The sequence below is a fragment of the Corvus hawaiiensis genome, chromosome 10 (genome assembly GCF_020740725.1).
Source record: "Corvus hawaiiensis isolate bCorHaw1 chromosome 10, bCorHaw1.pri.cur, whole genome shotgun sequence".
In the NCBI taxonomy this organism is placed as follows: Eukaryota; Metazoa; Chordata; class Aves; order Passeriformes; family Corvidae; genus Corvus; species Corvus hawaiiensis.
In genome coordinates, this window is record NC_063222.1 from 9510748 (window position 1) to 9533697 (window position 22950).

The 22950-nt window shown below is 41.4% G+C and overlaps 1 protein-coding gene across 3 annotated transcripts in view; it reads left to right on the plus strand.

The window, feature by feature from the left end:
• Positions 1–22950, plus strand: part of PXYLP1 (2-phosphoxylose phosphatase 1) — a 49217-nt gene that overhangs the window by 16415 nt on the left and 9852 nt on the right. The window contains exons 1-3 of one of the 3 annotated variants that reach the window (XM_048314608.1): positions 14686–14887; positions 19882–20043; positions 20933–21059. In XM_048314608.1, coding sequence (XP_048170565.1) covers positions 14794–14887; positions 19882–20043; positions 20933–21059 — 383 coding nt within the window. In that variant the 5' untranslated portion in view covers positions 14686–14793. Of the gene's footprint in view, positions 1–14685; positions 14888–19881; positions 20044–20932; positions 21060–22950 lie in introns of those variants that run through there. The other 2 variants (XM_048314609.1, XM_048314610.1) reach the window with 2 other exon arrangements.

The window sequence follows — 22950 nt, forward strand, 5'->3', positions numbered from 1 at the left end:
GCCTAAACTCATCTGCATGTAGTAAAGGGACCTGTGGCTCTGAATTGCTCTTTGAGCCTCCTCTGGGCACAAGCCAGAGGGTCAGACTGCAGCTTGTTTTGCCTCTTAGGCTCGTTATGGCTCTGCCCTTGATTTTGTAGGGTTGGTTATGAATTGTGCATAGGGCGAAGGTCCTAGAGGAGCTGCAGCTGAAACATGAAACTGAATTGTTAACTAAAATGAGTTTTATTTAGAGATGAGGAGGTAGACATTTAGGAGAGTGAATCACATTTCATCTAAAGATAAAATTATTTTCTACTTAATTAGACCGTAACATTTCTGCTAGAGATAAGGATGTTTGAGGGGTGCTTTAAAAAGCATGTAAACTGCAGCAGGCAGCCACCATGAAGCCAGTGCCAATACCAACACTGATACAGAAACTTTTACATAATGAGAACTGCAATACAGTCCAGTGGGAACCAAGACATTCAGGTAGCCTGATACTTTTAACTTCTTCCGGCTTCAGGATGTAGAGCAGTTAGTCCAAACTTGGAGTAAAGACCATCTCCACAGCAAAACCAAAACTGTCTTTGATCACCATGTGCTTCTGGGTGAGCTGTGCCAGCTGGGCAGCCTGCAGCTCAGCAGCTTGAGGTGCGTTACCAGTGCTGTCTTCATCAGGAACTTTGTCACATCCTCACCAGTGTCTGTTTCTGTCAGGAAACACTGTTTTTTCACATCCTCAGAATGTTTAACTTTGGGGTTGTTGAGTCAGGCTGGTCTCAGCATTCTTCAGCACCAAAATCAGCATGACCCCCTGCTTCTCTGTCCTTTCATCACTGATAACTTTTGCAAATGGAGTAAAATTTGAGCTGTTTTACCCACACTTAGGCAGAGCATCCTGCTACAGGCCCGTCATGACAAGGCAGATACTGAGATCTGGAGCAGTTCCCCAGTGGAGCTGGTGCAAGGTCTGGAGTCCAAATCTCATAAGGAGCAGTTGAGGTATCTGGGGGTGTTTATCCTGGAGAAAAGAGGGCTCAGGGGGATGTTACCACTCTCTACAATTAAAGAGAGGAGTTTGTACAAGGTGGGGATCGGTCTCTTCTCCCAGGTAACAAGTGATAGGACAAGAGGAAATGGTCTCAAGCTGTGCCAGGGGAGGTTTAGATTGGATACTAGGAAAAATGTCTTCACCAAAAGGGTGGTCTGGCATTGGAACATGCTGCTCAGGGCAGTGGTGGAGCCACCATCCCTGGAGGGATTTCAAAGACGTAGACGTGGCACTTGGGGTCATAGTTTAGTGGTGAACATGGTTAATGGTTGGAGTTGATCTTAGAGGCCTTTTCCAACCTAGATGGTTCTATGATAATATGATTTATGTTCATGGAATGAAAATGAGTGTTTATACATTTAGACTCAGGAAAATGTCGAAGCCACTGTTTTATTTTATTTTGCTTGAAGGGAGGTACCTCCTTGAAGCATTTGGAGTAGAAATGGATGTTTTATACTGTTGTGAGATTGTGAATCTCTGTTAGCAAGCAGTGCACAGCTTTGTGGAGGAGGGCAGGTAATTTTAAAACATGCTACTGCCTTTCTAAGCATGGAATGTTCAAAATGTCTCTTCCTTTCTGTGATAAATTTGTTTATAAAAGAAAAACAGTAACACTAAATGTATAATTATACAAGTGGTACATATCTTCCTTTTTTAAAATTGTGCATTAGGGCAGGGCATAACTCCTGTAAATGTTTGATATTTTATCCCTCTTGTCCACATGTGAAACTGTAACATTTGAAGCCAGACTTGTGAGTTGTAGCTAACTCTGAAGTGAAGGGAGTAGTAAAGGCCAAGCTCAGCTGATTTACCACAAGTTCTGACTCAATATTACAAACAGCCCACACTGGGATGGCTGACAAGGTCACAGTCTGGCTCATGCTTGAGCTGTGAGGGTTCAGGAATTGCTTGCAGCAGTTTGCCATCCAGTCAAAAAGAAAACGATGCTGGTTTACTTTAATAGACTGTGCTTGGAAGGGTCTGGAACTGCTTTATGAGCAGTGATTCCTGCAGCCATGATGAAGTGGAGGTGATGGGTATCGTGTCAGCAGTCCTATTAAGTCTGTCCTTGCTTGTAAGACAAACTCCTGAGGCAATTGTTTCAGAGCTAATAGTTGTCATGTCTTGAGTTTAGACACAGGGAGTGAAATGCTGGGGAAAACAACCAGTGTAGGACCTCACAATCTTCAGTGTTGGTAGGCTGGGGATGGACCCAGGATTGATAGAAAACTCTGTCCCGTTTTGATGTTTGTTTGTTCTTGGTCCTTTTATCTTCTGTTGTGGTTTATGAGTTCTGTAGTCTGCTTTCCTGTGTTGTTTTCACTACGAGGCGGGTGCTATACATGGATACTAACAGTTTAACTTACAGGGTAAATCATGGAGAAAATTTCCCCCAATGTCTCTCTCGACAGCAAACAACAGCTCTGTGCTCTGAGTATTCTCTCCCACCAACAGTTTCAGTGGATGAACATGGAGCAGTTGGCAAGGATGCAGGTCAGAAGCTGCCCTCAGAGCTCTGTCCCAGGAGTACAGCAGGCGGCTCTTGGAGCAGTCAGTTCATGTTCGTCACATGTTGGGTGCTGGCTTGGATGGCTGATCAAATGCCAGCTGCATCATCTTCGTCTCCTTATCCTGGGAAGAAGGAGACATATAAGCAGACTGCACTTTGCTGTGCAGCTGGAGACTCTTTTTAAACTGTAATAGTCATTCTGCAAGGTGATGTGATGCTGTGGATCCTGTAAGACACCCTCCTTCCTGCCAGGGTCCTCTGTCCTGTACCTTTTGGGCAGTGGGGCACCTGACTGGTTCTGCTCTTTATGTCCTTGTACAGGAGCAAAAGGCACAGGGTCTCTGTACGATCTTTGACGGCCTGGCTGCTTTCCTGGGAATTTCACTTGGAGGAGTGGGGTAAGGGAACTTTCTTCAGGAAGTCCTACTGTTTTCAAGCGCCATGTATTTATTTAGATAAATAACGCCACAAGTTTTTTTTTCTGCACATACCTGGTAGATGATGGCAGAAATGCATTTGAGACACATTTGAAAATTTACTAAAATATTCTAATACCTATTCATAGTTTTGCCAGGTTTGGTTACCATTTCTAGTAGGCACATAGGACACTTTTAAAAGAGAGTTTATACTTGGTGAGAACATACAAACCTGAGGAGTTCTAGGCATTTTTAATATAGTTGTGTGGCCTGGACTAAGAAGCAAAAACTGGGGACCAGATGTGCCCTCAAGTTTGGTTTGGCTCTTAATGCATTGCACAGAGTGAAACCTGGAGCACTCAGCAGTAGAGGGAACCTCTCTTGAATGGCAAATCCCACTGGATTTTCTAAGTGTTTGAATTTTTAAATAGTGTAGGAAAATGACGGTGTTAAAAGTTAACACTAAAAATGTGTTCCACTGCTGGCTAAAAGCATACTCTGATGTCTCTGATGGATAATTATATCAATGGAGAGTTTGTGTTTGGGAAACCCATTGGATAGGGAAACTGGTTGACTTTCAAACCAAATATGACTGGCAGATTAACGTTTTATTAGGAATTGTCATTGTTTCCCTTCTTGTTTTATGTTTGGGGCCAGTTCTACATAAAAGGGTGAAGTATTTTTCTTATAGTGTTTATCATTCCACATGTGTTTTTATTATTCTCCTCTTTGTTTATGTAAATGGTCATGGCTGTAAAACAGTTTAAAACTTCAGCATTAGAGACAAAAGGAGAGCTGGTTTTGATAGACTTGTCAGTTAAGGCTGTACTAAAATGTAATTATGTTGTTTTTATCTGAAGTTTTCAGTGTTTTTCTTTGTCAGAAAAACTGCAGAATGAAAAAATGGCCTGTGCTGGGCTGTGGGCTGTATTTTTGTCTCTGTAAATATTATCCATAATGCTGTTGACTAAAAATGGGCAGTTTCCTTGGGTACAAACACAAAGAATATATGTAGGGATACTTTATTCTTTTTTTGCCAGAAGAAGAGGTTGCAGTGGCTGAGGTCTTTCTTCCTTCTCCGTGCTGTGTAACATGCCCGGAGCAGTGCAAAGGGCAGGTAAATGCAGTGTCCCTGTGTTTCAGAGACAGAGGATGGCAGCTGCATTCAAAGGATGTATCAGAATCCAGCTGTGGTCCTGCAGCCTTACTCTAAGGGGAAAAGACAGAATTTAGGACCCTGTCAATGTTAATTGCATTGGTTAGCCGTTAGGTCAGCTGAGCAACAGGAGGTTGCAAGTATGCCCGAGGAGCTGCTCTCTTTTTCTCCCGAAGATAGGTACCTGAGAACCCAATTACTGGGCAAACACAGGCCTTCCACGACATTAGAACATCAGTGAATGGCTGAGGGAGCCTCACGGTGGGTGTCCTCAGGATGTTTCAACTATTTATCCATGAGATACCTTGAATAAACCAAACTGAAAGGCAATTTAAAAGCTGGCTGTTAGGATGCCATGTGTAAACTCTGTAGAGTTTGCTCGACAGTGATTTTTTACTCTGTAATCAAAGGCATGAAAATTAATTTTTTCCATGAAATAAATATTTTTGTTTTATTTTGTTGCTTGTTTTTGTTTTTTTTTTTCTATTTACTGAAAGTCTAAGGAAAGTAACAGTCAAGAGAAGAGGACTAAAACTATAGTGGGAAAGCATCCCTTTTTACAGGGATGCTTTTTATAACCCTGTGCCCAGTATCAGTTCCAGACTGTCCTTCTGAAGGCCCTGGCTCTTGGGCAGCTCTTTCCCAGGGAGCTTCTCCTCTGGTTTAGAGTTTGTTTTCCTGCATACTTTGATACTTTGATCAGTGGCTTAGGCTTGCCTTTTGATAAAAAGAATTTTGGTATCTGCCAGTGCTTTTTAGGATGTCAGCCACTGCTCAGGCAGGGTGCTGGTTCCCGTCTAAAGTGTGGAGAGCTGTTTTATGCTTTTTACAGTTTTTTGAAAATACTTTCCCTGCCTTGATGGTTCAGGCTTGGGTGTTGGTGTATCAGCATGTCTGGAAATGACATTTTGTTGTTCCAGTAATAATTTTTCTCTACTTTCTGTCATTTGATTTTGCACTGGAGCTTTTGGTTTTAAAGATGAGTCACAGGAAACAGAAATTGAGATTTTCCACAAAAAAAAAACCCAGCAGAGTTTTATTTTCTTGGCTTGAGCTTTGCAGGCAGCTCTTACTTACAAGGACAGTGTGGGCATCATATCCAACATTGAGGTGTTTGGGGCTTAGCCTGAGATCCTCACCACGGCTTCCTTCAGCCCCTGCTGGGAACCAGAGCCGTGGGGCAGTGGCTGCTTGGGTGGGTATTGCATTTTGCTGGTGTAGACAAGCAACTGTATTTAAAAAGCCACAGCTTTAGAATCCTTGATGTAGAGAACTTGATTTTGTCATGTGTTACCAGCATACGAAATTAAAAGGAGAGCAGATATCTCCCTTCATGAATTTTGCCTTCAAGCTCATAAGCATGGCAAATTTTCCACTCATGAGAAGTCTCTCTGGGTTTTATTTTTGCGAGTGCTAATTTAATCTGAATTTAAGATTAAAGAGAAAAATGACCCACAAATAATAAGTCCAAGGCTTTGTGCATTTTAATAGTGAGTGAAGAGCGTTAACTGTAAATATAGAGATTTTTGTTAAGGATCCTTTTTATGTTGTAACTGGAGATGTAGATAACTTTTTTGTGATTTTCAAAAGTGGTGGTATAATGCATCAGTACACCAAATGAACCCTTGAAGGGAGAGGAGATGTGATGAATGCTTGAAAATTATACTATGAGACAGTCTTACTTTCTTCTACAAAAAATAAAGCAATCATTTCAAAATAGTTGCTTCAAATATAGGTCAGGGTTAGTTGCTTGAGACGGGATTTGACCAATGAAAGTTACTTATCAGGCTACAGAACTTCATAATTCCTCTTTAAATATACATTCTGACTTCATCCGTGGTGATTAGTTGGACTGTATTTAAGCAGAATTGATATGAACTGTTACAGCACATGTTTGAAGGCTGCTGTACAGTTGATTCTGTAGCAGTAGGTCATGTGATTTGTTTAGTTTTGTCTTAGCAAATTCTGTTTTGTCATGAAACCAGTTCTCTGCCCTTCATTTTTCACAGCTCTCAAAAGCCGAGTCAGGCTGCCTTACAGGTCGCTGCAGGCGTGTTTTGGAATGGCACGGCTGTCTTTTAAAGCCAATAAAATTGTTCCTAGGATTTTTCCATACATTACTTGTATAGTGGGCCAAACTGTGTTTTAACAACTGAAACATTGTTCTTAAGCTTGGAAATTCACCCTATTTTGTTTGTAGAAGTAACAAAGAGAGAATATTGTTCCTAATGTGCGGCTGTTCCATTCTTTATCAATGTTTGGTGAGTCAGGGTTAGTTCACTCAGGTGAAATCTGCACAATGTAAAGCCTCGATTCTCACAAGAGCATGGCCCCTCTGTGTGGGGTTTGCATTGTAGCTCTTGTGTGGGGTTTTCAGGATAGCAGATGCCAGTGTAGGGCTCAGTCCCCCAGCCCTGACTGCCGGGGCTCTCTGGGAGATGGGTTCTGGGCTTTGCTCACCTGTGGGTGAGCCAGCAAAGGCAGAGCTCACCTGTGTCTGGTTCTGCCCTCCTTGCTGAGTGTTCCTGTTGGGGCTGGCTGGGCACTGGCAGCGATTCTCATCCCTAAAGGTTTGCTCTTTCCATAAGCGATTTCTCAGCTGCTCCTCCCCTTGCTTACAGGGCTGCTGCCTTCCCTTGTACTTCTCTTTTTCTCATGTTGCAGAGATGATGACATCAAACCAAAACCTGGATGTCTTAAGCTAAGAAAGTAAATACAGCCTTGTCACTCTGGTTTTTTTTTTAGTAGGAGCCTTTTGTTAATCTTTTGCTGTCCACGCTGATGTTAGACCAGTTTTCTGAGAATTCACAATCAATTCACACTTCATTAGCTTTATCCCTCTTACTTTTAGCAGAGCTTTTAGGACAATGTTATAATGGACTCATCATACTTTAATCATTTGCTGTCCATTGTTTGAGATTTGGGTTCTGCATCTTCCTCAGAGGATGTTCTGACCCAAATTTCTCTTGCCTCCTTGTTCAGTGAGCAGGGTTTGAACGGGAGAGCACTAGGAGAACTACTTGTAATGTCAGTGGGTATAATGCAGTTGTACTTACCCTGTTTCTAGGCCATGTGCAGTCTTCTGAAAAGCATGGAGGGCTACTTAAACTTCATGTTTGATGATAGGTTTGTTTCTCTGAGCTGTGCTTTGTGCCTGCCTTAATCCCCACTGTGCTGCTGCAAATTGAGTTGAAAACCATCAGGTTTATGGATGTGCTGGTTCCACTGTGTGTATCTGAAAGAGAGATGCTTAATATGCTTCATATAGTTGTTCATGTTTCTTCTTAGTCCTTTTAATTTTTCTCTTGTGGGTTATCTGTCAGGGAGTTTTGTTCTTTTATCTGTGCTTTTGCTGGGCTCTCATTGCTGAAATGATATAGCGACTGACTTAATCCAAAGTGTCTTGTCACTTGACTGTGAGGGTTTTTGAAAAATTTACTGTGTGTTCTTGGGCATGTGGAGTTTCTGTGATTAATAAGGGGTCTCAAACTGATTTTGAAGATTTTAATGTGTACAGGCTGGTTTTTTTTTTTCCTAGTAAGAGTAATCTCTGTTCCCAAAATCAGTTCCCTTTTAGCTTTTCAAAACTCATTTTCTGAGAGAAATGCAGTGCTTGTACATAATTAATGGCATTGTGGATTATTTTAAATGAAGCAGGGTCTGGTTTGTATTTAAAAGACTGGGGCTTTTGTGGACTTGCTGCAGTAAAATATGAAGTCTTACAAAGTGGAAGTGATCTCCCTTCATGATTTTTGTGAGATGGTTGGATTAAAAGAGCTGGAAACGTATGTGGTGTAATTTTGGGTTTACCAACTGTGCGCATTAATGCTAAATGAAGACAAGAAATAAGATTCACTGTCTTCCTCTAAGCTGTTTATGGCAAGGGTCCCAAAGATACCAGTAATTCTCTAATCCAGAGAGCACTGTTCTGAATTCCTGAGATTAATGACTAAGTCTGTCATGGAAGGCTTCCCCAGCACAAAAACCTGTCAGGTTGTACTGTATTAAATATGTTGTTTTGAGGTTTGCTGCTGGCAAATCCATGGCAGCTTTCTGTGTCCTGTCCTGGTGTTGACAAGGACAAACAAGTGAGCTGGCTTGGCTTGGGTAAGCAGTGGCATATGGTGTTGAGATCACTTCCCTGAGCAGGTCAGTTTGTGGACAGAAAGCAGTTGGGATTAGATGCGAAACAGAAAAGTGCTAATTTAATGCAGTAGTGAAAATATTGATTTGAATTTGTAAGGCTTTTTACCTTGGAAGGACAGTGCTGTAGAGAAGTGCCAGATGTCTGTGGATCGTGTGGATTGTGTCTGACTGATGACATTAACATATTAAGCAGTTGGTGCCCTGTGCCTTTGCAGAGGCTGTGGCTGAGCTGCAGAGGCTGTGTGTGTCCCTGCCTTTGGGGTGGTAGCCCTTTGAGGGACAGACATCTCTGCCCCCAGCCCAGGTGTGCAGGCAGAGGTGCTGCAGGGAAGTGCAGGAAACAGCTCAGGAGAGGTGATCAGAAGCTGCCTTTACCAGTGAGCAGATGTAGTTTGTTGCAGCCGAAAAGCTGCTGCTTTGGTGTTTTGACACCAGGGGAGCAATACTGGTGAAGATGTGGGCAGAGCTAAGGTGTGTTTTTAAGTCCCTTTATTTATTTGTTTTTCCTGTGTATTTTGGGATTCCTGTTTCAATAGCTGGATGTTCTAGTACATGCCCTAATAACAGTTGACTTGAATGTCAGAAGACATTCTGAGTATTTTGGAATGCTGTCTGAGGAGAACCCTAAGGCAAAGAGGCATCTAGGATGATAGAAAACAGTAGTGCACACTTCCCTGTGTGCAGGGAGCACTCATAGGGCTTCAGCTGCAGAGAGTCCATGTCAGAGATGTGAAGTGTCAGCAACAGATTGCTGGATAACAGAACAGGAGCAACTCTTGAGCTATCTTGAACTCTGCTTTATGGGGCATATTTCTGTATCATTCCCTGCTGCTGTAGATGAAAGGGTCACTGAAGCCAGAGGATTTGCAGTCCGTGTTCCTGAGAGTACTTTTTCCTGCATTTTCTTCTGCTGTGCTGAATCTTCTTGGCTGCGATGTTGGTGTTCAGTTCACATGTGAAATCTGCCAAGCATCTTTTTTTCAGTCATGTTGCAATCACTGCTGCACAGCTTCCCACTCCAGTAGTTGTGAGAATCATGCAGGACAAAAGGAAAAACAAACAAACACAAACAAGCCAACCCCAAACTAAAAGCAAAGGTCCTCACCCCCTGGAAAAGGATGGCAGAGCATTCACTATAGTGTATATCAGTGTAAAGCATTTGATCTTTATTTTGAGACAATACTATGGAAATGGGAAGAGTTGCCAACAGTTTCTGAACACAGCTGATAAAAGCTGTTTTGAAAATCTGTTCCAGGACAATTCAGCTGGATTAGTTCATTTAGCAGTTGATGTGTTCTGTAGACAGAAGCAGGACAGTGCTTTAAAATCTTATTGCAATGCTCATGAGTCTCGTTGGATAAGCAGCAGTGGCTGGATCGACTGTATTTATAAAAATCATGTGCTCAGGCCATAATTCCCCCCTGTTTAGTCTTTGCATACTTAAGCCTTGTTTGGTGGCCCTCAGGACACTGATTTGACGTAGTTGAAGTCATCTCACAGCCTGATGAGACATGGCAGCTCTCAGCAGTAGGAGGGACTTCCTTCAGAGTGTGGTGTTTGTTGCCCTTCTCATTTGGGAATCCCAGTGAGCCTGTGGTAGGCCAGGGACCAACATAACTGTGTCACTGTAAGCACTGCTGAGGCTCCTGTTGCATCTTGTCGCTAAACCTGGAGAATGAGCAAGATGTGACTTGAGCAATGTGTTTATAGAGCAGCAAATCTGTGCTTGTCTGGATGTCCTGTAGGAACCTCGCCCACCCCCTCCAGTCTGAGTGTGGAGCCAAGCAATAGGGTAATTAGTGACATGCTGGAAAGGAAAAGCTTTAGTATGCATGTGTATTTATTTTAAAGAAAGTAGTACATTAAATTGATGAAAATATAAATCTATTCTGTGGTGAACATTGTAGAGTTTCAGTGCAGTAGGAAAATACGATGAAGTACAAGGAGTAATTTTTCACTTTGGGCGGAGAAGTGGAAAGCGATTGTCATCTCTAGAGCTTGAAAAGGCTCAGATTTGCAGTCAGCATTGCTGTGTTACTGCTGTCAGGCAATCCTGGAAGCTATTTAAGCAATGCCATATGCTCCTCTGAATTGTCCAGTGAAAAACAATGGGGGGGCGGAGGAAAACCCCTAAAACTATAAAGCTCTTTTCAGAGCCACATCTGGACTTAATAAATGCAAGCACACAGTGTATAATTTAATGTATCTGCTTAAATTAGGTCTCGAACACAAGAGTGCAAGGCCTGCCATGCTGTGTTTGGTGCAAAAAGGATTTTCTCAACATATTTATTTTCCTCATCTAAGTCCGATTATGACCTTGTAAAAAAATCTGCTAGCCATGCAGCTAATGCGGCTGGAAATAAGAAACCTGTTCTCTGCAATACTGGTGTGAGTGGTTTAAAGCTGGTAAGCTACCAGGCATGGTGGTTGTGTGTAGCTGTTCTATTTTATCTTTGAACATGAATACACAAGTACTGAAATCTGGTCTTTTGCCCTGACTCTGGTATGGAATAAGGCCCTGGCTCAGTACCTGAGAGCTATCGCTCTGTGGGCAAGGGCTGCTTTTGGCAATTGCCCCAAAATGAGGAAAACCTTTAAAGAAGTTCACAACTTGTGAGCCGAAAAAAAGGCAGACACATAGGCCTTGCCCCACTCCTGGAAAGAGGTGGGAGGGTTGGCTATTTCTGTCTAACTCTGTGAAAAAACAGCTAAGGAGAGCAGCCTATTTATAGTAGTTCTCAGTTGTCCATAGGGACATTTTCATCTTCAGGGAAAAACTTTAGGGATCTGAAAACTAAGAAGGCTGAAAACTCAGATGGCATTAGACTAAAGAATAAGCTTTTGGTTGCCTTTCATGTGAGAAAATGACACCAGGATTGATTAGAAAAAGTAAGATGCACCTACAAGTTGTAGCTGCAATTGTGTTATGATGTTCTGGGGAGAAAGCAGGGACTGTGGTGAGAAAGCTCATACTGGGGTGCATCTGTGGACTTCCATTTCTCTTGTGCATGGCAGGAGACCATTGTTAAGTCTTTAGGGTTTTTTTTCCTTATGTCCTAATGTCTGTGATTTTCTTCAAAACATGTGCATTAAAAATTTAAATACTCTAGAGCTCACACTTGTTCCCCCTCAATCAGATCTGACTTCCACTGGGTTAGCTGAGGACACCTGCAGCCTCCTAGTCTCCCTGAGTTCCCATTTTCTGTCAGTGAACCTGTGATATACAGGATGCTTCAGAAAACTTCCATTTCCTACACGTTAAACAGAGGAACGGCATTTTCATTGCAAATTTCCCCTGGGTATTTTTCCAGTTGGAGGAGAATGGTTCTTCCTGTTGGCTGCCCCGCTCTCATCTCCAACATGTTTTGGGTGGAGACTGACTGTAGCTGACTTCTCCAGGTGGAGAAGGGCAGGAAGGGACCTGATGCTTCAGGCTCTGTGGTGACTGAGTCTGCAAGGCTAAAAGAAAAGGGAAATCCGCCTTTTTTCTTTATTAAGTCACAAGAAGTAATTGGGGTTGGAAATGGGGCTGTGACTTCTGTGTTGTCACTATGAAGATGTAGTTTAAGGAACCACATGAGGAAAGACAAACATAGCACTTAACAGAATTTTAAAAGCAGCATTTTTCTAATAGTGACCCAAGTAATGCAGAAATTTACCCAACAAAGATAAGTGCACTGAAATGGAAATGGACCCCCGCCCAAAAAAAAAAAAAAAAAATCCCCAGCTATGTGAATTTAATCAATTTCTCTTGACAGGTTAAAGTTTCTCTGTAAGAATTTGAAATATGATGTTCTGTTTCACAAGTCTGTGGCAGCATTCCTTATGGTCTTCCAAAGTAATTGTTTTTTTTGCTGTAGGAAGGGAGATGTCCATGTTCATTTGATAGGATCGATTGAACTGTTCTAGTGGGCTTTAATTTCTGGTGTCAGAATATGGTGTGCTGAAGGCCACGGCAGAACTGTGGCTCTGCAGTATGAAAATGCAGGTATTCAAGGTTGCTGTAGCAAGCATTTTTCAGCACTTTTGATTAGAAACTCTGGCATGAAAAGAATATTTATTCAATGACATCTGCTACTTGCTTGCTGCACCTAAATAGTCTTCGTGAATATTTTTTTAAAGTTTGTCCTAGAACTTGACATGTAGGGTGTTGGCAATATGACTGTGCTGTAAGACTGCTTTAAAAGTCTCTAAATTACTATGATCTCTTTTACAGAAGGAAAAACAGCAGCTGCAGTCACAAAATTGAGTGGGTTAAATAGGTGTATGTGTCTGGGCATGTGTCAGCCCATAACTCACCGCTGGTGCTGAGTGTTTGCAAACTGTTGGAAACTCAGAGGATGGGATCTGTAGTCTCGGTTTTCTGTCTGCTCCCATTTGGCTGTTTAGTGAATGCCACGAGCTTGGAAGTTCCTGCCCTCTTTCGTACTGAGGTTGATGAATCTGTGTTTGAATCATCCATTTTCGGAGTTTGGGTAGGTAACATTTCAAGTGTGTAAGGAGGGGAGCACTTACCTCTGCTGCCCTGACACAGCTGCATTCTGAAGGCTGTACCTGTGTCACCTTGGAACACACACAATTGTTAGGTTGAAATATTGTGGAGAAATTACACTCCAAGGAACCTTCTTTATATTCTCAGGGGTTTGTCAAGGCAAAGCATTTTGTTGTTACTATTCCAGGTTCAATTTAAGTGTGTGCCCTCCTCCGTCCCCCACTGTTCTTCTCTCTGTTACCCACCTCCCCCATAGCTCCCTTCACTCTTTTTTTTCTCCTTTGTAGTTGTGCTCAGAGAATTTAGCAGCTCTGTGGGAAGAAGACCTTGAAGCTCAGAGCCTGTTCTGTAGTAGAGAGGGCTGTGGATGCCTGTGAACACATCTGTGCTTTAGGGCCCCTTGCTCCACTTGCTCCTTAACAGGCAGGACACTCAGCCAAAGTGGAGAAAATGGAAGGGCAAATCCTTGGGGAAGCAGAGTTGTGGTGAAAGAAGTGGTTAAGGGATAGAGACTGCAAAGAAACTGATGACTGTGATTCTGTGACTGTCACTTCTTCGACTGTCACTTCTTCTTAGGTTCAGTGTGGACAGGTCTCACATATAAAAAAAATTCCTCCTCAGGTTCTATAGGGCAAGAGGTTTGATTTAAAATAAAAATTACTGGCTTTTTTTTCTTAATTAAACTACATGTTCTTAATATACTAAAAGCCAGTGAAAATTTAAGACTGTAAAAGTTTAGTAGCTCCATTTATATTTTATATAAATATAAAATATAAAGCTTAGAAGCTTATGTTCACAGGCTTAGAAAGCTTTTTTAAAGACTTTTATGGTTATTTTTCATAGTAATACTTGATAGTTTGACCAGTGGTAGGTTAATAAGCCTTTTTTTGTGTGATTACTCAGCATTCAAATACAGCACATTAGTGACTGTGGCCTTATGCATTATGGATGAAAGCCCTTGCTGTTAATACAGATCTTACCTTTGAGCCAGTCAAAGCCTTTATTTAGCTGTACAAAAGAAGAAAATGAGAAAGGTGCTGTTGTGTGTCACACAGGTGCATTTGAACTTCATTGATACCCAGATGTGCATTTGCAATCCAAGGCAGAGCTCTAAAACTGATCCTGGGGGTGTGCTGGTCGGGCACGAGGGTGGGGTTTGCCAGGACCACACCTGGGGCTTTTCAGGGACCTGACCTGGGACTTGCAGGGATCATACCCAGGATTACAGGATGTCAGAGCTCTGGCAGTGCTGTGCTCATGCTGCTTCATTTCCCCACTGGCAGCGTACCTTCAGCGTTGGTGTGCCTTAGCTGCTTTTTCCAGATTGTTTTTCTTTACCTTTTCTCCCCACCTCAATTGCTTTCAAGAATTCCTGCCTCTTTTGGGTTGTTCTTCCATACACTACTGTTTTTTCAGGGAGAGAGCAACTAGAAGAAGAGCTGGGGTGTTTAACCTGGATGAAAGGAGGCTCAGAGGGACCTTATCTCTCTCTACAACCACCTGAAAGGAGGTTGTAGCCAGGTGGGGATCAGTCTCTTCTCCCAGGTATCAAGTGACAGAACAGGAGGAAATTGCCTAAAGTTGTGCTGGGGGAGGTGTAGATTGGATATGAGGAAAAATGTGTGGATGTGGCACTTGGGGACAGGTTTTAGTGGGGTTAACAACTGGATTCAGTGGTCTTAAAAGTCTTTTCCAGCCTTAATGATCCTATGAATCTATGAAGTCCACATTCATCACCAGGCTTTCAGAAGCCTGAGCGTTCTGCTCTGTGCTAGGCAGCCTGGTAGGAGCAGAAAGGGGTGGGGGGAAAGGTGGAAGTGTATAAATAACTTTTTGTGCTCTCTGACATGCGTGTTTGCTTTTCTTTACCCATCAGCATAAGGTTACTTACAGTGGGGTTGCTGTTTTTCATTTCTGCTGTGTGGCTGCATTTCTATTTGACTGTTTTAAATAGTATGTTTGCATGGGGCTGAAAGAACCTTCTGTATTATAAAAGATGAAAATTTCAGCTCTCTGTTAAGTCAGAAGATCAGGACTAACATGGCTACTTGTGCTGCTGCTTCTCAGGCTGGTTGGAGCTACAAGGAAAAACAGCAGTGGAAACTGGTTTTATTGCCCATCTTTCTGGTTTTAGGTAAATGTTGATTCTTTTTCATGGATGAATGTGTTCTTCTTGGTGAACAGTGCTGCTACCTTTTGTATCTCAAGATGAAAGCAGGACTACAGGAGGGAGAAAAATTGATAATTAAGTGATTTAGCATTTAATTTGGTGTTCTTTCTACAAGAATTTCACTTTGCTTTGTGTTTGGTTTTCTGCTGTACTGAATTCTGTCAAATTCATGTCAGTTTTGTAGCCCTAATGTGTATCTGGCTCCCTGCTGGCTTCTGAGCACAATAGCTGATTTGGTAAACTCGACATTTTTCCAGAGGGGATTAGTTGCTATGTAGGAATTGTTACGATCGTTCCACTGAAAGCACTTCTGAATGATTGTCTCTCTTGCTTGGAAGCTACTTGTCTGATATTTGGGGGATTTTATATATTTCATGGCATTCAGGAACTTGGTTGGGGAGAGTATGGAAGTCAGACAATCAACTTGTTGCTCTTTAAATAGGTCATACTTAATGTACACTGGAAATAAAACCACGCTCATAATGTTTGAGATGCCACTGGGTTTCTTAAAGATGTTTCTTAGACAAGCTATTGACTTCATTTTAGAATGTGGTCTTCAGGTTCTGTGGTGTGATTTAAAATAAAGGTTCCTGGAGGTTTTTTGTTTAATTAAACTTAGTATCAGAATTTGCATTTTACTTCTTTTGAATTGTGTTGACTTAAAAAAATAATCTCCGTTTGGAGCGGCAAGGATTCTTGAAGGAGTGATTCTGCAGCAGTATTTAGGTGTAATACTGTGTGACCAGTGCCTCTCTGTCTCACAGGGCAGCAGTTGCTGTTTGACTGTTCCATCAGGTCTTACTTTTGTCTGATACCAGCCTACGTGTTTAGTTTTATTTCATGTTTCACACAATTTTAGCCTGGTGGCACCCTGGGAAGAGTTGCATTGAGCTCTCTTTCCTTTTATTGTTTCTGTAACTTTCTACTTTTTTTCCTCACTATAACTTTTTCAGAATTACTGTTTCAAAGTAGTTTTTATGTAGCTTCTTTAGTTATAAAAATAAGTTTATGAATATTGGGAAATAAAATATGGTCTCTCCCTTTTTGTTGTCAAGCTACCTCGGTAATAATATGTCCATATTCTTTATAGTTCCCGTGTTGGCAAAGCTTCCAGTTAGATGATGAAATATGTTACAGATCTGTTTTATTAACTGCTCTGGCTGAGGCAAATGCACATCAAAATCATCTGTTCCATTTCTGGTTTACATTGTTGTATTTCTGTCATAGTAAAACATGAGCTTTGAAAGGCACAGCAGTGGAAAAATCCTGTTCAAAACCTCTCTTAATCATAGATTTAAGTATGCCTATGTGCACACTGTCAGACTTCTGTTTTGGGCAAGTTCATGTTACTGTGAACTAATAGAGAAATTCATATAAAATAGTGCTAAGCTGTAAAAAACAATGTGAAAACTGTGTAGCACTATTCTGACCTTGTAATGCTGTACATCTGGAAGAGCAACTGAGTTTGGAAAAAAAGATGAATTTCAGCTTCCTGTGAGGGGCTTTCTAAAATTTATTTTTATTTATTTTTTCACTTTCCTCTCTGAGCTGTTATCAGTCCAGTACTGTTTGTAGGTTTGCCCATTACAAACGGACCAGAAAACCCACGTGGGAGACAGAGGTGGGATTGACACTTCAGAGGGGGACTTCAGCAGGGAAATACTTGGATACAGAGAGTCAGCTCTTCAAAGAGCTTTAGAGAACTGCTCTGTGTGGTACAGGGAGTACAAAAATGAAGGAACAAACTGAGCCTTCTGTGCAAAAGGAGCTGGAGAAGATGAGGTGTGCAAAGCAGGACTGGATAGCCAGGAAGTGGGATAAATGAAGACAGCAAGGGAGCATGAAGGCCAAATACTTGAAATGAGAAGGGAGGGAGAAAGGGGAGAACATCATAAGTACATGAGGCACAAACAACGTCCAGGGAATGGTAGGAGATGAGGAAATATTTGAGAAACAACTAAGGGCATGGAAAATACCTCTGTTGTTTCAGCAGCCAGAATACAAAGAGAGGATGTGTTGCTTGGGATCCTCATCCCAAAGCTCTGAAACTGCAGGGATGTTCCAGCTTCTGAGTAGTTGTAACAAGGGGTGAGGAGGACCAGTGTGGCTGGGTGGGCTCTTCAGGGTGACCATGCTGAGCAAAGAGAAGGCAGCTCCAGCTGGCATTCATCTCTCCTTGGTCTTACGTTGTCATTCTTCCCTGTTGTCCCCCTCATCCTGGCCGTCCCCATTCTCCCAACTCTGAAATACTTGTTATTTTCATGTATATGCACTTGATGGAGATTTCCAGGAGACTGTAGAGACTGATGCCCAGTTCATGTAATTCTTTTTTCTATTTAGCTATTTTTTCTATTTAGCTATGTTAAATATAAGGTGTTTGTATAGGTGGTTTGACTGATTTTGTCATTATTATTTTCACCCAACATTTGTTATTTCCAGTGTGTTAAAGGAAAATCCTGCCGATGATGTGTCCTTTCCTCTTCCCAGGCATAAGCCAAGCATATTCATTGTACAATAACGACAATATTTACCAGCTAGTACATGAACTATTGTTGTTTCTAATCTGTGAGTCCATTTTCAGTCCACAAAATATTTTTAAGTTGTACCCATAGCTGCTGTACTGACTTAAGAGTCTGCTTTAAGAGTGTTCTTTCAGTTGCTTTTTAAACTGCAAGCATGTATTCTGGCAGTCCTGCAGGTGTTACTTTTAATATTCAATTTTATTCTTAGTATTCAATGTTGTTCTTAATATTCAGTTTTATTTTTAATATTTTAGAGTAGATGCTTCTCTGTAAGATTTAGTGCTTTTCCTTATTCTTAAATTTGTCTGGCAGTGTTATGGGATTTATTAAATTAGTTTGATTAGAAATGAGACTTGCGTTCTGCAGACAATGTATTTGGCCCTAGGAATCATAGGCACTTGATTTTAATAAGCTGATGTATGCATCTGTTGGCTTCTGCCCTTAATAGTCTCAGTACAAAAATGGGATCTGTTCAGGCTTTTTTGTGGCTAAAGCTGCCTTAGATAAAAAAAAATTAGAATCTTTATTTTGCTTTTAAATCTCCCCACCAAAATTGAGGACCCAGAGTTAACTTGGAGTTTTTGCTGTTGGGGTATGGTTTCCCCTGTCTGCTGAAACACTCCTGTGTCTAAGCTGGCTTGAGCTACGTGATCTCTTGAGTATTTCAGCCAACTCTGTGTCTGTGATATTAAGGGAGCAGAAGCAATGTAGTTTGTGGGTTGCTCTAGAGAGAATTGTTGCAGAAAGCTGGGAGTAGTTGCCTGTAACTTTCTGGTTTGGAAACTTGGCCAATAGAATGTACCTGTAATTTTCCATTTGTACTGTGGACAACTGCTGGCTGTAGTGGTGTTTATTTGCAGAGTCCAGTCACTGTTGTAACACATTCTTGGGTTTGGGATTTATACCCCAAATACAAATGTGCTGCAAGCCCCAGAGTTCCCAACCTCTGATAGATATTACCAAGGCTCTGTGTTACTGCCAGTTTCTTGGGCATGGATTTGCAATGTCTCAAAACAATGTGAGTCTAAGCAAGGAGCTAAAAAAATGAATCTGTTAGGTAAATGCTGGGATGGCAGCTGAGGTCCGCAATTTAAGTGTCCAAAGTCAAAATTACGGTTTAATATTCTCACCAAACGGAGTTGAAAGCAAAATCTGAAACAGCTTAATGAAAAGTTTGAAGTTGCTGCACTTGGCAGGTACTGGCCTGGTCAACAGCACTAGCGAGGCTGTGGAAGGTGCTTGGGTTCTGGTTTTGGCAGACAAAGAATAACCACATAAAAACGTTTCAAGTGTAGTGTATTGTAGTGTAAGAATGAAGAGCCTGTGTTTTATTACTGGCTACATGTTCTTAAAATCTATGTGCGTTTTGCTTTAGTTTGCTGTCTTCATTGGTTTTCTTGGTCAGCACAACTCTGTTTTGGGGAGCAAATTCACCTCTGAAATGGGAACTGGAGGTCAAGATGGAGCTGAGGAACTGATGCAGAAGAATTAGTAAAGTTTTGCTTTCAAATTCGTTCTCTCATCTTTTCTTTCTTTTTTCTTTTTCTCTCAAGATGGAAGACTAATGGGGTAAAAATGTGAATGCTTTTCCTCCTCTTTTTCGCCTCTAAAGCTTCTGATTAAAATACCAGAAAACAGAATAGAATAGAGGCATTTGTTACTACAAGTGTAGTCTGGTCAGGCTCATAAATTGACTGAGGCTTTTGCATCAAGGCAGGGTCATTACAACTCTGGCCTTACATTTAGATATGCTTCAACTTTCATCTTCATGTCAGAAGACTTGGTGGTGGTATTTCCGTTAGTTTCTCCTCTGTGTGTGTTTACTGCATTTCTTTGTGTTCCACAGCTTTTGGGTAATATCAATTTCATTTCAAGAAATACATTTCGTGTGCTTTTTTTTTTTTTTTTTTTTAGATAAGCCAGACTGTTTAAGGTTGACAAGGCAGCAATGTAAGGGCAGGGATTAGTGCAGAAAATGATGAATAATCCAGCTCCTTCAGTTGTGACCACTTTGTTTTCCCAGTGGCTTGTACTACCCTCATCATAGCTGTGCTGTGTCTTTTGCTGATGTCCTTCAGTGTCAGTTTTTAGGTTAAAATGATGAGAGACAGCCGGACCTATGTGGCCCTTTTTCTGTGATTCATAGTCAGAGACTGATAGAAAAAGCAGCTTCAAGAAAAGTGCAAAACCCAGAGTTGTTTTACATCCAGATCTGCTTCTGAAGCCATTGGCATTGACTTTGCCAAAAAGCTCTTCTGGGCTATGTAAATCAGGAAAAAAGTCACAACAAAGTTGTTGTATACTATCAAGAGACATCCTTTCATGGAAACCATAGTCTTTATCCATAATTACTTTAAAATAATGATTAAAAAGTCATAATCCTGTATGTCCCTAAACTCTCCTGAAGATGCATGGTGTATGTTTTGTATCTTTCAGTGCATTTAATCCCAGTAAACCCTGTCAGGGAAGATGGGTTGAATCCTAAGAGCCGGAAGAGAATAATGCCCGATTTGCTGACAGAGCCTCCTGCCATAGACCCCGTTTACGAAGCTCATGTTTACTGCAATATTCCCACCATTGCTGAGCGCAGCATGGAAGGTAAGCTTTGGGAGGGCAGATCTCAGCCTAGCTGCTTGTTTCTATGTGCTGTTATTAGAAGTGATAACTGTGTATTGTCAGTTCATTGGTGCTTGGAGAAGGTGCAGCAAATGCCAGCTGGTTGCCGAATTATGTTAAATCATTCAAAACATGCTCCTGCTCTTTCCTTCCCTTTGTATCCTCTCCGTTGTCTTGATTTTTGGAAATGGTTCTGTCTCCAGCCAATGGTCAGCTTAGGCCTAGGATTGAAAGGGTTGGGAGAGGTGTAGATATTTAATGTTTGAATTGTAATTCCTGGTGCAAGTTGGCTGCATTTCAAACAGTTGACTTGGAATTCTGGAAGAAACCCCCCACAGAAGCAATTAATTTTGGAATTCCAAGCCATTAGACATGGTCAGCTAGAAGGCATATTTGCATTCTTTACCCCACAGCGGCTGCAGCGAGTCTGAATGAAGTCTTTCATTAGCATATCCTACTAATGCTTATCAAATAAATCACAAACTAGTATATCAAAAAGATCCAGATTAGACATGCTGCAAAATCCATCATTATGATGGGGACTGGAAGAGAGGCATTATGAAAGTGGAATAAACTTATTGTGTTGACAGAGTTCAGTGCTTGAATAATGTTTTGTGTGGTTGGTGGACTTCAGATGTACTGTGGAGATGTGCTGAGAACCTCAGTCTTGTATAACGTGTCTTGCGATCTGAAGTGAAATCTTTCTTGGGTTGGTAAGTTGTATTTTCCTAGGGATGTTTTCTTTCACTGCAATACCACAGCTATCAAGCTAATTATACCTGCTTTTTTTATTAAAGAAAGTGTATGCAGGTAGCAACTTTTTTCTCTCTCTCTTTTTTTTTTGTTTTTGTTCTCCCTTTCTTCACTTTAGGTCATGCCCCTCATTATTTTAAGCTGGTGTCAGTTCACGTGCTGATTCGACATGGTGATAGGTATCCTCTATATGCCATTCCCAAGACAAAGAGACCTGACATCGACTGTATGTTGGTGCCCAGCAGGTAAAATTCTTGGAGTTTGTCTTTACTAAGCTCTTTTTTTGCTTGAGAATAATTTTTTTCCTCTTCAGGAAACAAGTTGTGCAGCCTGAAGCACATTGTGACTTCTGACCATTGTGTATTACCGTGGTTTAAAAAAACAACCCCTGTATCAGTGGTGCACAGTATTTTCTGTGAAACAACTATTACATGTTACCAGTTCAGACCAGAGTAAGTTCTTCATGTTTTTTTAAAAAGCAAAAGCTATTTAGTTGGATATTTAGGTTGCCATTCCTCTTAGAAAAGGTTCTACGTTTTGAAAATGTAAGTGCCTTGTTTGAGGTGGTCTCTTCCATTTCAGCCCAGCATGCTTCCCTTCATCTGAATACGAAAAGCTCTCAGGCAGTTCAGCACTACCATAAGAAAATTTATATTTGTATTTTATATTATTTTTTCTTTTACTCTTCAGAAATCTAGGCTATCAGAGTTTTCCCTTAATGATTTGGGTCAAAATTTGGGAAAAAATGGGAGTTGTACATTTAACTATTAAAATAAAAGTTAACAGAAAGTGCTACTGTTTGTTACTTGAAAACTACCCCTTTCCTGTAGTTACCTCTCACTGTTTAGAACTGTCACATGTAAGTTGTGTCTAACTGCCACTAAAACATCATTTTCCTTTCTGTTTCAGTATAGTGCTTCTGTCTAACATCATGTCTTTGTAGGTTGCTGAAAACTCTTATCACACCTGAATCACTTTGAGTGCAGATATGATCTGAACTGTTTCTTTGTGGCAGAATCTTCCTTTTTGTTTAGATTTTATTCACTGATACAGATAAATTATAGTGTACAGCAATAGAAAAAACCAGTGATGATGTAATTTCCCAACATGGCTTCTTTGATTACATGTAAGTACTTTTAAGTAGGATGATGATGATGATGACTTTTCCAACAGAGGACTTGCAAGTGAACCTACTGAATACTTAAAAGAAAAATAACCAAGATATGTTAGCAAAACCTCTGGACAAATCTACCCCTTCATGCTGCTGTCTCCTCAGCAGTGTCAGGTGTGGAGATTTCAGTGGCTGAGGGCTGTGTGTTGTGTTCCTGCCTACATCGCTCAGGAAAAGAGGCACAGTAGGTACACAAAGCAGTGTAGATGGACCATAACTACCTTTTTCCAGAATGGCATGAAGTCTCCTCTGTCTTTAATTCCACACCAGAAAAGCAAGAACGTTATTTCTTTATTCACAAATGGCTTTACTCTTGTGCTGGAGGTGTTAATGCCACACTGAAAGTGTATTTCACCTCAGTGCCTGGGAGGATCATGGAGCAGATCTTCATGGAAGGAGTTTTTAGGCATGTGCAAGACAAGGAGATGATCCAAGGCAGCCAGCACAGCTTTACTCAAGGCACATATGCCTGACCAGTCTGGTGGCCTTCTATGATGGGGTGACTGAGACAGTGGTCAAGGGAAGACTGACCAGTGTCATCTACCTGGAGTTCTGTAAGGCTTTCTGTGTGGTCCCACATGGCATCCTTAACTCCAAATTGGAGAGATGTGGATTGGAAGGGTGGACTGTTCAGTGGGTGAGGAATTGACTGAATGGATGCAGAGGTGATCAGTAGCTCTATGTTCAGGTGGAGGCCAGTGATGAGTGGTGTCCCTCAGGGCTCTGGGACTGGTGCTCTTCGATACCTTCATTACTAACACGGACAGTGGAAGCAAGTGCATCCTTGGTAACTTTGCAGTGACAAGAAATTTGTGTCCAGCTTGAGAAATGGGTCCATGAGAAACTCCAGAGGGTCAAGAAGTTCCCCTGGGTCAGGGCAATCCCAGACATGGGGACAGACTGGGAGAAATCACTGAGAACAGACTTGCAGAAGACTTGGGCATTCTGGTGGATGAAAAACTGAA